Source organism: Harmonia axyridis, chromosome 2 (genome assembly GCF_914767665.1).
Source record: "Harmonia axyridis chromosome 2, icHarAxyr1.1, whole genome shotgun sequence".
Lineage (NCBI taxonomy): Eukaryota > Metazoa > Arthropoda > Insecta > Coleoptera > Coccinellidae > Harmonia > Harmonia axyridis.
In genome coordinates this window covers 10,878,698-10,895,881 of record NC_059502.1, presented here as the reverse complement: position 1 = coordinate 10,895,881, position 17,184 = coordinate 10,878,698, and the positions used below count along the sequence as shown (strand labels likewise).

At 33.6% G+C, this 17,184-nt stretch overlaps 1 protein-coding gene across 4 annotated transcripts in view; it reads left to right on the top strand.

Moving 5' to 3' along the window:
* The window catches only part of LOC123674163 (zinc finger homeobox protein 4), a 151,410-nt gene that overhangs the window by 55,861 nt on the left and 78,365 nt on the right, over positions 1-17,184 (top strand). The window contains exon 6 of one of the 4 annotated variants that reach the window (XM_045609079.1): positions 8,437-8,670. The exons of the other annotated variants lie outside the window; for them this stretch is intronic. Within the exon in view, the coding sequence (XP_045465035.1) occupies positions 8,437-8,468 (32 nt within the window). The 3' untranslated portion in view covers positions 8,469-8,670. Of the gene's footprint in view, positions 1-8,436; positions 8,671-17,184 lie in introns of those variants that run through there. 4 annotated transcript variants of the gene reach the window in all.

Below are 17,184 nucleotides of genomic sequence, written 5' to 3'. Positions count from 1 at the left end.
TCCCCGTTTGAATAGGGAACACCGGGTTCATCGACGGCAATGGGCTGAGGAGCACCGCAATTGGACACTTGAAGATTGGAGCCGATGTTTATTTACGGATGAGTCTAGATTTCGTTTGGTCAACTCCGATAGACGTATTCATGCTTGGAGGGAAAGAGGTCGAAGGTATGCAGAACAGTTTATGGTACCCACAACAGCTTTTGGCGGAGGTTCTATATGTGTATGGGGAGGCATTTGTTTGAACCAACGCACAGAGTTGGTTGTTCTGCAGAACACCACCATGACCAGCCAGAGATATCACGATATGATTATTGAACCTATAATTGTTCCGTTTGCGGCTGCCGTGGGCGAGAATTTCATTTTAATTGACGATAATGCCCGTCCACACCGTAGTCGTCTGGTTAATGAAGCGCTAGAAACTCATGCTATTGATAGGATGGACTGGCCAGCTTGCTCTCCAGACATGAATTGCATCGAACATGTCTGGTCTGAGATGTCTAGACAATTGTCAACCTTAGAACAACCGATCAATAACCTGGAGGACCTTTCTAACGCTTTACGGGATATTTGGACGAATTTGCCCCAAAATTTTATGAATCGTTTGATCGAAAGTATGCCTCGTAGGGTAGAATGCTTGAGACGAGCTCGTGGGGGATCAACTAGGTACTAGCTTAACCGAAACTTCAGCCCTCTTGTGGTTTCATCATAAAATTTTTATGTTATTCAAACACAGAATTTTGAGTGTTTCTAATAAAGTCTTTTTTTCTCTCCAACTTTCCATTTTTTCATTCTTTTCTCAAGTGAACCATATTATCAACTGAAAATACTCTGATATCTGACTAAATTTATAATCTTGGAGCGAATATTTCAGAAATAATTTAGAACAAGTAAGTGATCCCTATCAATTGTTGAGCAGTGTATATTATTATATTCTACACGATCTAGCATTTTGTATCAGTTACGGTATCTGTTGCCAAGACCGTAGATACTTTGAATATGAACGTATAGTTGGTACAATTGTTTATAGCAATGCATTATTAGTGGAATTGGTATCAGTTGAAACTGATTTAGCAGCTTATTATAAAATAGGAAAAAATTATTTCGCTCAAATGGAAGAAAAAATTAATCATTGATCGTGTAAACGGTAAGGAATACTTACCGTTCATACTATGGCAGCATTATTCAAAAAGCGAAGTCACCTCATTTCGTGGTCGATCACGATTTGACAGATTAACTGACAAGTATGACATTTGACAGCTTGCGTTTAGTAACCTCATGCTACGTCCATAATTATTTTTATCGTTGGTGTTATAAACAAGAACTGCTTCATGTTCGCCAGTGGCTGAAGATTGACGATAACGATGGCTACTTTCCCATTGTTTCTGGCTGGGTCACGTATCAAAAATTACGATTATATGTGGGGTAGTTTATCTTGCCAATTCACCATTAAAGAGGGCGGTGGTGTTTGCTAGGAAGGGAAGTTAGCGAATTGTTTTTCCAGAAAATGAGAAATGAGGGATTAATATTTCAGTTTTCTCCCCACAATGGTTCCCATATGAATTCCTAATGAGGTGGGGATTGGACAGGGTCGGATTTAACTCTGCCGAACACCTAATTTAGCTTCTAGATTTATTTTCCTGAAAGAATAACCGAAATGCCAGGAACGCTTGGCTTTTATAACGATATCATCTCTAGATATATTCAGTCAGATATGAAAGTAATTATTTTTTAGCAATCGATCTCTAAACCTTGATATATAGTGTGTACATAAAGTCAGGAATAAATTCATTATCAAGAAGGAGGAGTTTCTCGCGGATACGTCTACTTTTATTTCAAGATGCGCATCTTTTGACGTTTAAGTCGAATTGATAACGTTATTAATGTATCGCCTATGAAGTCATTGACCATTTTTCAAATTGCAACCGTAATTTTTGAAAGACCATATTTTTTCTTCGCACAGCACAACATAAGTTTTGTCATGTAACATAGGGAAATTTTTGGGAAAATTAATGTTATAATGATTTGAATATTGAGGAATTGAACACTAGGATTAGAAACGAATCTAACAATATCACTCAACAAATTGTAACTAAGGTCTAATAAGAGTTTATTGACAGTCTTGGATGCTATCAGGCTCAGAAAGGACTTCCGTTTGAACATTTGACAACTGTTATAATAATTTTATTTTATAAATAATTTCTCTATTTCAGTATCGTAATGAGTTCATTACAGCACTAAAAACAGTGCCGTAATGAACTCATTGCAGCATTGTTTTCAGTTATATTTTTCGTTTTTAGATTGTCTACACTGACGACCGATCCTATCAAATTTCAACTAACGTCAATTGTCAGTATAATATAATTTGGATAAAGTGGAGGGATTTGCAACATTTTCGAATTTTCTTCTAATTCTGGTGGTTTCAAATCGATTTCGTCAGACATAATTCACGAATATAATGCGTAATTTTAAATTATTTCAAAATTCGAAACCTACGATTCAAATTCAGTTATCTGTCAATTTTCGTAACAGTCACACCAACTGCCGAAATACAATACAAAAGTCACTAGGATGTTTAATCTGAATTTTTCATCGAATTTCGATAATACTTCACAAAACTTTACTGAAATAGAGACAATATCGTCTAATACTCGTTGCAGAAGGCAATTCCAACACTCATGCGTTCGAAAACTCGCTCCTTGGTCGCTCGTTTTTGAATTTCGCATTCGTGTTGAAATTGGAGCTCATTCTGCAACTTGTTTCAGACTTATCTACTCGAAATGATCAGTTTCATTTTGTCGCCCTGTATGAAGGTTAGAAGTAGACAGATAGATAGTTTATTTCCAGATTATATACAAAAGCTTATACATAAAAAGAAAAAGTGTCAAAAACATACAAAGAAAATTAAACTAAAACGTTCATATTATATGGTTCTAGATTAATTAACAAATTTTTAACATCTTTTTTGAATTTACTTAAACTATTACAACATTTTATATTGTTAGGCAAACTATTAAAAATTTTAATGCACATATAGAAAGGACCTTTTTCTAATGGAGTTAACCTGTGCTGTGGATGAATTAGATCAAGCTTCAAGCCTGCTCAGCATTTACAACTCGATTTCCACTGGTCCAAAAAGCCTAAGAAGAGAAATCGAAAGAGCCGATGTCCGGTACGCGTCGCAATACCAAAGAATATTACCGCGCGTCACACAGAACCCTGCGGATTCCCAGAAGTCCCTAGCGCTCGGCGTATACCCGTCGAGATGTCGCAAATCAAGATTCTTAATTGGCGTGGCAATCACAATAAATCAATGGCGAGAGTATTTCGCAATTAAATATTCCCCCATAACCAAGAGAGCGCACTCGCCCGCACAATGGGCTTTCTAGACGTCTCGTCAGGTCCCCAGCATCATTTTTTATGCCCGCCGATTGTGTGGTGTGTGTGGGTCCATATCGCATTAAGGACGACGCGCTGCACACATGCAGATATTAGTTATAGACGCGACGTTTTTTGTGACCCCCCTTTCGATTTATGGGGTATCGGAACCGATAGCCGCGCGGGTAGGACTGGTTTTTTTTTGTCCCTCTCGTTTTCGGGGACACAACGATTAACATAAGAACAATAATTTTATTTAATCCGTGGCGAGCGCAGACGAGGCAAGTTTTGTCGTATGGGAGTCGTAGATTTAGCGGTATAGAAGTTCGGTTGGTATTCCGAGAAGTTGAGAATCGATGAAATTTGGTATGTGAAAATGTTGGAGTAGGTTAGATTGGCAGTGGCGCGGCATATCTTAAAAAGTTGGGAAGCTGTTACACTTTTTTTTTCTGAATTTACACTGTTATACGTTTTTCGTTGTGTCAAGCGTCTTACGACTTTTTTTTTAAATAATGTTTTTCAACGGCTGCTTTTAGCAGATCATCCAGTATTATGTACCTCATTGATTGGAGGTACAAAAGAAAATTAGAGGTTTCTTGGACTATTTTAAGGAAAAAAATTCTAATAAAATAGGTCCGCAAACGCTTCGTTTTCGAAATACAGGGCGTTTCTTGTAGTCCTACTTTCTTGTGATGATTATAACAGTTTATCGAATCTTAATTGATCTAAATATTGGGTGAATAAGAACAAAAACTTATAATTAATTGATTCATCACAGGTTACTTACTGGATCTTTATAATATCATAATTTGGATTTTCCTTAGGATTACTGAAGAATTGTTTGAAATTTCTTTCTAGCAATCGGTAGCAGATAAGATACAACTAAAAAACATCAGAAGCGGACACTGTTCAAGGCAAAATATCACTCTTTAAAATTGCTTTCAAAATGAGCATATCACATGGTGAAAACTTCAAATTAGGATGTCTATGCCACATTTAAGTTGAAAATCTTGTAAAGGAAAGGTGCTTTAAGGAAATAAGTTGACAAAAATCAAATTTCAACACACTTTATCTCGAAAACAAAGCGTTTGCGGGCCCAAATTGTTACTTTTGTTACTTTTTTTCTTAAAATGATCATAGGGATCTTTCATTTTTGTTGAAACCTCCAATTTAGAAACAACCTCTGAACTAGTTATTAATACTAGTGCAGAAGGCATTGATATTCTTCCAGGAGTTGAAAATTCGAAAACTAGTTTTTGAATGAACTACTTTTAGAATGAGCTTTCTGTACGAGTAATGCATTATTTTCTCTAATGCACTGAATTTTTATTGAAATTAATGGAATATTTCCATGAATATCGTGATTTTTACATTGAAAAGTATTGGTTGCCAGAACTGTTTGTTTTTATCTCAAATTTGACAGATAATAGATAGGAATTACAAGAAATGATAATGAAATATAACCATGAAATTTGTGTGGAACTGAGATAACCACATGATTTTGTTCTTCAGAATGGTGGAATGCACGGATTTGCTACATAATCATAGAAAATTAATTATGATTCATTGGAAGTCTTATGCAGTAATTATTCCATATAAATGCCGAAGAACATGAACGTCGCATATAAAAATTGAAACGAAAGCAACCAAAATCAATTCATATTACGAATGAAACAAAAATCTACAACCAGATAAGTAGATCCGCAACATACGAAGAGCAAAATTTCAAAAATTGCTCGATTTCGTGTGGGTTTTAAAGGTTCATACAGTTGGCATCTCTGATTCGCCTCTAGCTACGTTAGCTAAAATAACTATTTTTGTACTTATTGCTACATATTCGTCAATTTTACTCGAAAATATCCGCATTCACCAAAACCGTCAAATTCCCAATGTTGCCAACCTAAAAACCACAAACTACCATCCAACGCCCAAACACCGATCCTCCCGACAAGCTGACAATTCAAACCGCTCAAGAAAAAAAACTTCAAACACTTCACCGTGCAATTATCGCTTCGTATCGATCTCTCGTCGCATAAACATAATTTGTGCATCTATTGTTCCATCGTCAGTTGTTGCCCGACTTAACTGCACTAAAAAGAAAGAAAAAAAAATGAGACGCTGGAAACGACGGGGCGCGACCACAGCCGTTCAAATAAGTCGCTAATGCGCAATTAGCATAAGGAACAATGCGATCATTAATTAGACGGACGCGTAGCAGAGTATGACGGATGAGACGGGCGTACGTCCTGGGCCGATGGTTATCCGTGGAACGTTCGATCAAATCGGGTCCTGCCCCTCCTGCTCGAGGCAACAACACCCTAGCGCAGGGGCGAATTGACTCGTTGTTGTATCGGTTTTGACACCTTGAACTTACTCTGGAAACACGAGGAAAGCCTTGGCGAGAAATCAAAAGCCAAGTTAGCTGCCATTCACACTGAAAAAATCTGTCCCTAAGCTAGGTTGTTGTAAAGAGCGTTCATCCATCCAGATACTGACCCTCTCCAACACTTATTGCCCTTGTAATTAATGACATTCTTATTTATTTGGAATAACTACTACTGTATTGTTGTAAAATTCGATTTTTATTGGTTACTTATTTATCTGATTATATTTTTTGAGCTATACTAATCACTGTTACGATTCTTGATATACTTAGTATCGTTTTTCTACAATATTAGTAAAAACCTAATGAATTGCTGTTGAATGAGTTATTTGGCTGTGATAATTTTGAAATTATTTGGTGGTAATCACCCCAAATGACGCATTTATAACAAATCTTATCTGAAATTTAGTGACCAGATCTCAATTTCATGAGAAATTGAGTTTACTGCAGGGATAATGGAAAAATGAGAGAAAAACCGAGGCGAATTTGGATTCTTTGGGGCATTTGTTAAAATTCGTTTCCATCTTATTTTGCTTGCAGATTTTTTATTCATTCTACTTACTCAGTTCTCTTGAGAACAAATCTTGAGTCAAAATATCCTGATCAAACTATGTTCAGGTTTCTAGCACGTTCTAGAATTATCGTTTTCACGATTATCGGACGGACAGAACTAATTTTCTTCCCGAATCATTGAGTTCAATCTTATCGTTCGAAACCGCTTTTGGCTCAAAATTCAAAATGATAGTTTGCTGTTCTTAGGGAACAAGCGCTGAAAAATAACACCTACCAAAATTTTGGCCATTTTTGGCTCAAATTTGAACGAAATGATTGTGTCAAAGTTTATAAGATGAACTCGCAATAAATTCTTCAATTACTTCAAAAAATTTCATTACATAAGTATGAATCACAATAATAGCCAGGCTATTTCAAATTAAATAGAATTAATTTCTACACATTTTTATTATTGAGAACAATATTTTCGCCACCCTTATGGCTTCTTTAGGTTAGTTTTACATTTCGACTGATACAAAGAGACCTTGTAGATCAACTTACATAGATAAAAAAATTCGAATGTTGACCAATATAAATTGGTTTACAAGCTCTGTTTTTATCAGTCGAAATGTAAAATTGACTTGAAGAAGTCACAGTCTTGTAGAAATTAATTTTATGTAATCTCATTCGATATTAAATTTCCATTTTTTCATGAAAGAAAAAAATGGCAAATTCAGCTAAAAATAATTTTCGACTTCTTGGCTCAAATTGTGACAGAAAATCTCTCATGCCTTATTCCCCTGTTTTTATATAAAAAATTAAAATATCTCAACGCTTATTTTTTCATTTCTTCAATAAATCTTCATCATGTGATAAAGTTCAGATGTTTAACTTTTTTGCATGAAAACGGTGCCCCATACGAAAAAAAAGCATAAGGGATTTATTGTCACAAATTGAACAAGCAATTCGAAAATGATTTTTAGTTTGAAATATCTCATTGGCTTACCATCTTTTTCTTTCAAAAAAGTGAAAGCAATAAGTAAATAGTAAGTCTTCAAGAAAAACAAAAGTTATATAGCAACTTGTCATTAATTTCTTATGCAGATTCACCCCCTGAAGGTAGTCGCACTTATTCACTAACACTCGTATTCTGTATCTCAGATCCAATCAACGCATAGTGTGTAGCGCAGAAAAAACAAAACAAAAAATCACGGATAACACGCAACAAACTATGGTGATTCAAATTAATCGCTTTTGTTCTCAGTGCTCAAACCATTTACGGACAAACTCCTTGTAACGACCATTCTAAGTCGTCGAATCAGTTGAAAATAGGAACTTCCATATCCACCTATTGTTACCATAAAACCCATCTCCTCGTTCCAATAACCAGGTGTACAATAAGCTTAAACACTATCGTACGCTCCGAAAAACAACATCTCGTACAGTTTATTATTTTTGTCTTGTTCATTTGCCCAAGTTCCAGTGTGCTCGCACGTAAAATTTTTTTTTGTTCGGAATTCTCAAGACTCACAGAAACATAGTAGTAGGACCGTGTCAAACAAAGCAGATGTTCCTATTATACAGCTAATGATAAGTAATCTCGGTGATCTCAGGTAGAAAGAACGAGATGAGAAAGAGAATAGAGAGGGACCGTGAATGCCCAGAATTCGCTATTCTCTAACACCTGGTTGTTTGTCCCCATGAAACCGAAAACTTAACAATATTCATCGGACTATGTAAACTGACAGATTTCTTGAAACAACTGAAATAACCGTTTACCTGAGAAAGGTTACTATTTGCTTCTTTTCTCAGCTTCCCTCCGGTATTGTTTCTTCGGCTATAAACTAATGGCATAGTAACCAAAGACCACACAAACTTTTGCTACAATGAAATTCACTTTGCTGCCACCAACAACAATATACAAATATATGATTTTCAGCTCAGAAACGCTCAACCAAAATTCTTCATTTAAACCATTGATTGGAAGTGTCAAAACCATTAACTTCCTATTTTTTTATCCCACCTTCAACCTGGTAGAAATAACTATCCCTCTTTTGTATATTGTTTCTTTCCTCTTTACAGTTGTATATTTTAGTTTTTTTTTTGGGTTTTGGAATAATTTACTTTAGTTATTTTTGATTTGGTTTATTTTCAAATTTTTATTTTTCTTTATTTTATTATTTCAGAATTCCCAGTGGCGCAATTAGGAAAATTATAGTATAGAAAGTTCCTATGGAAATTTTCGAATGAAGATGATCAATAACAAAGTAGTTCCTTTATAGTTTAAAATCACGTTGAACGTTTTTGTGATTTAAAATTGTGTATTTGTATATTTATTATATTGTTAATATTATATTATATATTGTTTTAAATAAAGTTTTGCTGGAGTAATTTTTTACTCCGTTTTTGTACAAATTTTATCCGGTTTTTTCATTCAAACCCTGTTGTTACCTGCAGCTTGGTGAAACTCAGGATTTACCTCGAGCATGTGGTATTGGTAAGTTTATATTGTTGCATTTGGCTTAGTTGACAGACTAGTTCAAGCAATTTGATAGGGCACAAAATTCACAAAACTTTTTCCCTAGGAATTCTTCGATCCTCATTCATTATTTAATTTTTCTTTTCAAGGGAAGTATGCGAGGAAGACTAGTTTAGGTCTAGTTAGCTTAGTGTGTTTTTAAATTTGAAGAAAAATCTGAAAGGCGTTTTTTATGATAATTTTCTATTTCAGTAATGGTTTTGCGGTAATTTCAATGATTCATTTGATTCCATCAACAACAATTTTGATTGAAAAGATTAATACGATTTGATTCAGGTTTCATTCATTTCATGTTTCAGGAAAAAAGTTTTTGTGTATCAAATGTCGCCGATAAAATTTTAAAAAATTGGAGGATCACATAACTTGTTATATATTTTCTAAGATATTGGAAATTTCTGCGGTTTCGAATATAATTGAATTGAGTATTGAATTACATGATCTCAAGTTTAAGCATTATTAATTATTTCAGAATATTTTCACGATGTCCCCACTTAAAAAATTATTCCCCTGGCTTAGATTAAAATCTTCGAATCAGATAAGCAAATATAGATCATTGTACATTTCATACCAAATTTTTTATGAATGAACTTTAAAAATATTCGATTATTATCGCTGTTTTGTACTTTTAAATTCCTTACAAAATGCTAATAGTTTTGATACTTTTTTCGACAGTTTCTAGAGCAAACTCCTTTTTTTTTGGTCGGAAAATATGGCACCAACATTTCTGAAGAATATAAAGTCATTTTGAAGATGTTTTTATGTTTACTTACTATCTCGACCCTCTCTGAAGCTTAAAGCTTAGAAAAACCGGTTGGCTTTTGGGTAAACTTAAGAAAATCCGTTGTTCGTCCTTCAACTGATGGATTGCTAAAATAAAACGTCCTGAAGATCCTGTGGTTCTGGTGACTCTTGAAATTTCGCAGGCTTACATATTTTCGGTGTTCTTTTCTTAATACGCCAAGTTGTAGTGGAACAAATTTTATTTCGAAAAATTTTTCCATGACGTGATCTCAATTTCGATACAATATCTTTCATCAAAAATTTTCGAATTGTCTCAATATTATTTCGTTCCAACGATGTTATTTCGTCATTTCAATAGATATAATTCCAAAATCACTCGGAATTAAATTAATTGTTATTAACACCAATTCACAACAAGTGATTTCTAAAGTAGATACCAATATAAATTTTCTTCATGTAAGAATCGTGAAATCGAACTAATCAATCAAAAGAAATATTGAAAGTTTTAATGAAGAAATTGGGAATATACAAAGGAAAAATCTAATAAAATGTTGAGAAAAATGGTGCAATTTGGTATAAGTCAGGATGGTACAAAATTTTTTGTAAAAATATCTTCCCTCTTTATTTTCCAACTAATTTAGCTACCCCTCTGAAAGAATAAGGAATCCATGCAGTTCAGTTGTAGCTCACCTTGACTATTTCAATTTGTGTTTTAATCTTTGAGGTCCTTCAAATAGAAAAAAAAACTTCACACAGGGCCAGGAATTTAAATCCTCTATTTTCTTTCTTCAAGCTGTCATATTGTTAAAGTCAAGGTTTACATATACACAAGGTATAGCACATTCTTTTCCTTTTTGCAAATTTGTTTAACATTCCCCCGTTTCTAGTTAAAAAGTAGGTCTGCATTTTTTTAAAATCTTCAGAAAGACGAAAAAACTGCAATATTCTGTTGGATTACCTCCGAATGCTATATTTTCCTCAAATAAATCGATTGTAAAGAACTTTGTTTGAAACTATAAATCTTAAAATTCAACATTCGAACACTTGTACTTTTATCGTCACAATCTCAGTAATTTTAAAATTATTTCATGTAATTCTTGAAGTTTGAGACGAAAATGGTATCAAATTATATTCTGTCCGTCCGTAAGTCTGACCTTTTGTAAGTACTAATACTTCCACAGGAAATAGCTAGAAAAGTTCAAAATGGCAGAATAGAAGGGTTGATTTGAAAATAATTTAAAATCGTAGTATTTTCATATTTTTGAGGGGTTGATTTCAAAACAAATTGCATCATTTCGCCACGATGTCTGTAATTTTCAAATTTCGAACCGGTATTGGTCTCAAACGATAGGGCTAGGACTCACTGATGACAAAGCCGTCTTCAAATTCTATTTTGTTCGTGAACTCGATAACTCTCGAACGGAAAGACCTGAACAGTTGAAATTTTCAGGGCTACAGTTGAGTTGGTTATAAGGGAAAATACAATTAGAGTTTCTCTAAATTTGTCAGTTCGTAATTTGGCAATTTGCTTTCTTATAATTCGAAAACCACGAAGTTGATATGAAAAAAAATTGCATTTGAATGTGAAAGAACAATTTGATGCTTCATGCGAAATTTCATCTCGACTGCATCACCAAAACCAGAGAAAAGTCAAGAATAATATCGAAATAACAACCCAATGTATTTAGAAAACAGATTCGATAGTGTTCTGATATTACGTGTAGATTTGAAATAGCGATTTCAAACACAAAGTACAATACTTCATGTTGATCGCTAATCAGAAGACAAAAAATTTGCACATATATCCTTAACATCAAATCGGATAAAATCTAGGTAATATAAAAATCAACAATGACATATAATAAAGCACATCTATCTCTTTTAGGTTATAAATATTTCCAATAGAAAGGTTACAATGGCGATACTAAGTATTATTTTTGACATTTCTCATGCCATTTGTGTTCAATATATTTTATACCATTCTACATTCACGCTTCAACATCGTTTAAAGTTGTTAAATTGTGTTGTTAAATTCAGTGCAAATTTCTAAAATTTCTTTCAGTAGGTATTCACAAATAAGCAGTGATTTTGAGAAAACAATTTAACAATTCCTAAACGTTGTTGAAAAGTATATATTTACTTAGAAATCTGCACTGAATTTGATAAAACAATTCAATAATTTCTAAAACTTGTTGAAGCGTGCGTGTATGGTTAGTTTTTATTATATCAATTATTGTACCTGCATTTTATCTTCTGTGGTGTGCTCATCGAACATAGAAAATGTTGCAAATTTGACATTTAGATTGTTTTCTTCTTCATCGACTTGTCATCAGATGGCATATACAGTTAAGACAAAACGCCATTGCTAAATGATCACGTACTTACTCAAAGCGTATATTAAAGGATAGTGGGAGGCCTGGAGGCAGTCTCCAACGACATTTTCATTATACACTTCATTACTGCACGATTACGCTATTAGCTTGACGGGAATAATAGAATTTTATAACAGTAGTAAGTACGTACTTTATAGCGGTTAAGAACGCTGATTTTCCTAAAAAAGCGAAGCCGAAGTCATTCTCTCATACTAGGTCTGTTTCATTGTCAGAGCAAAAAAAAAACGCCTTTGGTAATCGCAATCGAAGGAAACCTTGATTCAACGTAGCCGGGCAATAAATCGCCTTTAATAGATTGACAAAAAGTTACATATACAATGTACTGAAGGCAAGAACAAGTGAATACGGCAATACCAGTTCTGCTCGGGTAAAAAGAGATGTGTGGATTCGAGGCGGAGTTTGAAAGACTCATTCGCTTTTACAATAAGAGTAATAAGACAAACAAGTTGGCTCGTTTCTATAGCTACCGTGTTACGCCTTGCCATTGGACGAGGTTCGTCTTGTGCTCTCTCCTGTTTCCACGGGACGATTATAAAGTTGCGGAGATGCTCTTAATAACTTCTGTTCTTATTTAAATATGAATATATCGCCGGGGATCACCCGCCTCTATTTATAACCAGGTCCAGGGACGTACTCGGTGTCCGCGGTTGTGGTCCGAAATTGTTTTAACGGACTCAGGTACTGTTTCTTAGTTCGTTTAATTTTTTGACAGAAATAACTAGTATCTCAAGTACTTGTCATTGAGTAGCTATATTTTTCAATTTGAAACATTATTTTAAATAACAGTAAGTGAACAAAATACACACAGAATCAAACACTGACATATTCCTTCTCAAACATTTTTTTTTCAAAGTAACTTTAAAAAACGATCTCAATGACATATCTGGCAATTTTGAATATGCTATACGTGAAAGATCTATGAAATAGCGATAATCTATGTGGTGAGGGTGATATCAATTCCTGGCTTCTTACATTCGCAATGATCTCAAAAATACATATTATCATCTCGAATGATCAAATTGCATTATTGAACAAATTGACATGTCGTTTATTTTCAGTGAATATTTCTAAGTCGATTAGAATTTTTAACTTTTTTCGAATGCAATTGTCCAATTGTGATTCCACTTCGTTCTATGATCGTCAGCCGACAGAACGTCTGTCAAATCGATGTCTATCTATATTCTGTGACTTGACATGAATTCTTAGATCAACATAACCTAACGTTTAATGTTATAGAATATGGTGGTACCCGGAGTATCATTGATATTGGTAATAAATATTCTGATTTCTGAAATTTTCAGATATAACACAGGGCTTGTCTCCTTCCTTGACTGCTCATGTTCATACATTGACATATACGAAGCTAGCTTTTGAATACATCGAATTTCGGACTTAAAATTACATTTTTTTCTTGAAATCCATTGAAAGAAATTTCTTTTATAGTAAAGTTTGGTATATTTATCGATCGCTGTACCGCTGAAAATCGAGTACTTAATTCTGACGTATCAATTCTCCAAAAATCACTTAAGTACTTACCACAAAAAAAATTTGAAAGAGGTTGAAATGATACTAATTTCATTAAATTTACTGCGATAATAAGTCATTATGGAGCGTTTTATCTGTTATTGAATTATTTCAATTATAAGTTTGAGCTCGAAAAAGCTGCAGGATATACTAAAGTTCATCCTTTCTGCACAGCAAAATTTTTATTGAAGAATAAACCACAAATACTTCCATGATTTGCAACATTATAGAACGGTAGATACACATTTTTAAACTATAATTTCTATAATAATTTTTTACATTTTCGAATTCGTTTTTTCGTGAATATTTGGATTTTTTTTACAAGGAATTCATTCTTTGAACCACCTTGAGATTTTCCTAGATTACGTTTTGGAAAGTCTAAAACCCAAATTTCTAATGAAAGGAGCTGGCTATTCGCCATTCTGAGGTTTTTTCTTCAAAGCCTTTCCATTGTAACTTACTATAAAAATCAACTTCCATAACACATAAAGCCCAGGAACTCCAGATAATGATCAGTGTATTTCAAAGGTTGAAAATCAAGGAAACATTTTTTTCATTAACTGAATTAAATAAACACATGCTTTGCTTCAATAATAATGATATCATAGGATCCTAGATTCAATTTTGAATATTCAATATTTGAAAATTCCATCCAAAATAATAACGCTCAAGTTCTGCTGAGGCAGAATTGTTGGACAGAGTTGATATATTTCTGACATTTTGGACGTGGTACACTTGGTTTTTGAATTTAGAACCTAAAAACCTCTAAAAAAGCTACTACAATATCAGGCGAAACATCATAGATGCAAACACAACTAGACTACGGTTTAAGAGATGAAAATTTTTGAATTAGAATCAATTTTGAAACGAACAACTTTAGGACATAACTGAACATTTGTATCAAGTATCCAAAAACAAATAGCAGGTAACAATTTTCATTTATGCAGACCAATACGTATATCTATAAGTCCGTTTCATGTCGTTTCAATGATGGTTATTACATATTTTGTTATAAGTATTGGGACATCGACGATTAAAGCCCAAAAAGAAAGCACCATCAAGTTGCAAGTTGGAATAATAATATAAAATAAATAACTGTATTTAAAGTAATTGACCTTTGTCCTTCAGCACAAATAAAAATATTTCATTGATAAAAACAGAAAAATTAAAAATAATAATGTACCAATCATTCTGACTTGTGACGGCTCAATGAGATTATTCATTTTCTATTGGATATTTGCTGAAATGTATGACATTCAACCTATTCTTTCTAATTGCCTTTTGGTATAGCATAAATGCAATTTAACCATTTGAAAATTTGCAACCTGAGATTAAAATTTCGCGTCTTTGCCTTCAGCCCCGCCCTGAATCCGTGCCTGCACCCACCGTCAAATATGACGGAGGAAATAAAGAGAGGCAAACATACATTTTCATAACTTTTTTAATTTGAAATAACTCCGGGAAGGAGCCGCCATAGCTCCGGGAAAAATACGGGGAAGGGATTCGCAAAATAGAAGAATGATAATGCGCTTTTCATGATATATGAGAACGCTCCCGACTCTACTTTCATCAGTACCTTCCCTTCCTATTCTTCATGTTTCTCTTCCATCGATCCGTGGAACAAAAAAAAAGATGGATAAATCACATATGTAAATATGGAAATTATTGCGTTCTGTTCTGTGGGAGGAAATTCGTTGGTATTTCCATAAGAGCTGAAATGGATACGGAAACTTTGTCAGAATGGAGAAAAACATAAATTTTTTCACTCCGTTTAGGATCAGTGTGGTTTTTGCTAGATAGATATGTGTATATTTTTCTTCTCTCATCTTTTGATTTAATTTTATTAAATTTCTCAAAAATTATTTAATACTCCATTTTTTTTTTCTATACAACAATTCAACTGAAATTATTGTATTATTTCGAGAATTTAAAATTCCAGCAATAAATTCAATAATTCAGACTTAACCCTTAACCACCTTAAAACTCAAATGGTGGCTGTAGAAAGAGTAAGTGGGCAATCTCTTGAGCATCGTATGATTCCTATTCTTCATGTTTCTCTTCCATCGATCCGTGGAACAAAAAAAAAGATGGATAAATCACATATGTAAATATGGAAATTATTGCGTTGTGTTCTGTGGGAGGAAATTCGTTGGTATTTCCATAAGAGCCGAAATGGATGCGGAAACTTTGTCAGAATGGAGAAAAACATACATTTTTTCACCCCGTTTAGGATCAGTGTGGTTTTTGCTAGATAGATATGTGTATATTTTTCTCCTTTCATCTTTTGACTTAATTTTCTTAAATTTCTCAAAAACTATTTAATACTCCATTTTTTTCTATACAACAATTCAACTGAAATTATTGTATTATTTCGAGAATTTAAAATTCCAGCAATAAATTCAATAATTCAGACTTAACCCTTAACCACCTTAAAACTCAAATGGTGGCTGTAGAAAGAGTAAGTGGGCAATCTCTTGAGCATCGTATGATGAGAAAAAATAATTTTCTCTAATTTTGTGGTTATTCCGTTCATTCTTCCACATCTTGTAGAACAAAATCGTGCGAGAATATATCAGAAACGGACAGTTTTCATGGTTATATTTTATTATTATATGTTGGTACTCCGAACTTTCCGCCACGGCTTTATCTGTCAATTCATCAATTTGCCTTAAAGAAATCAGTTCTGCCAACCAACATTTTTCAATGCAAAAATCACTAAATGATATTTATGGAAATATTTTATTAATTTCAATAAAAATGCAATGAATTAGAGAAAATAATGTATAATACTCGTACAGAAGGCTCATTTTACCACTCGTTCATTCAAAAACTCGCCACTTCGTGGCTCGTTTTTGAATTTTGAACTCGTGGAAGAATACCAATGCCTTCTGCACTTGTATTATAAATAACTATTCTGTTAAAGTAACACTTCGCTGAAATTTGGTATATGCCATAGAGTAATAAACATAGATGAAGGGGGTATACGCAATTTTTCCAAGTCCCCAACATGGTTAGATTACGCTGTCAGATTGTGATATATTTTCAAATAGGTACACAATTTTACTATATCATTATGAATTTATATTATATTGAATGAAATTTGAGTGATTCCCTATTAAATATGCAAACTCGATTATTTGGAATTCTATGTTTTCTAATTGTCGAATTTATAATAAGCAGAATATTTATTATTTTCTGTATCTACCTGCTGAAATCCAAGGTTTGGCAACTTTTGCTCTCCTAGTGTCATCGGTTGTTTCACGTCGTTTGGCGCGTTTGAAGTTTGATTTCTGAATATCTCATATATTTAGGTATTTATTTCAATATATTTTGAGTTGAAATGAAACGTTGATTCACTATGGGACATAGGATGTGCGTTCTTTGTGGAGAAACTCGCGAATTGAGTGAGATATCTTATCACTGATATGTTTTCATTACCTCGCAATTCATGTCAAATTTGATAGTTTATGTTGGAGACAAAATGTTCTTACTGAAAATGGCATATTCTCCCTCTATCTATGTTTATTACTCTGAGGTATATGCAAACAGAGTATCAGTTGAATGACTTTTCCAAAAATAAAGCTGTATAGCTATTCCAGTTACACGTAATAGCTAAACTTCATAAGTCTTAGACCTCACCAGTAAAAACACTTTTTTGCCTTGCAACTTTGATTTGATTCGTCAACCTACTCACCTTCAAAAGTGATACATGTAGATATTCCAACGTTCATCTTACT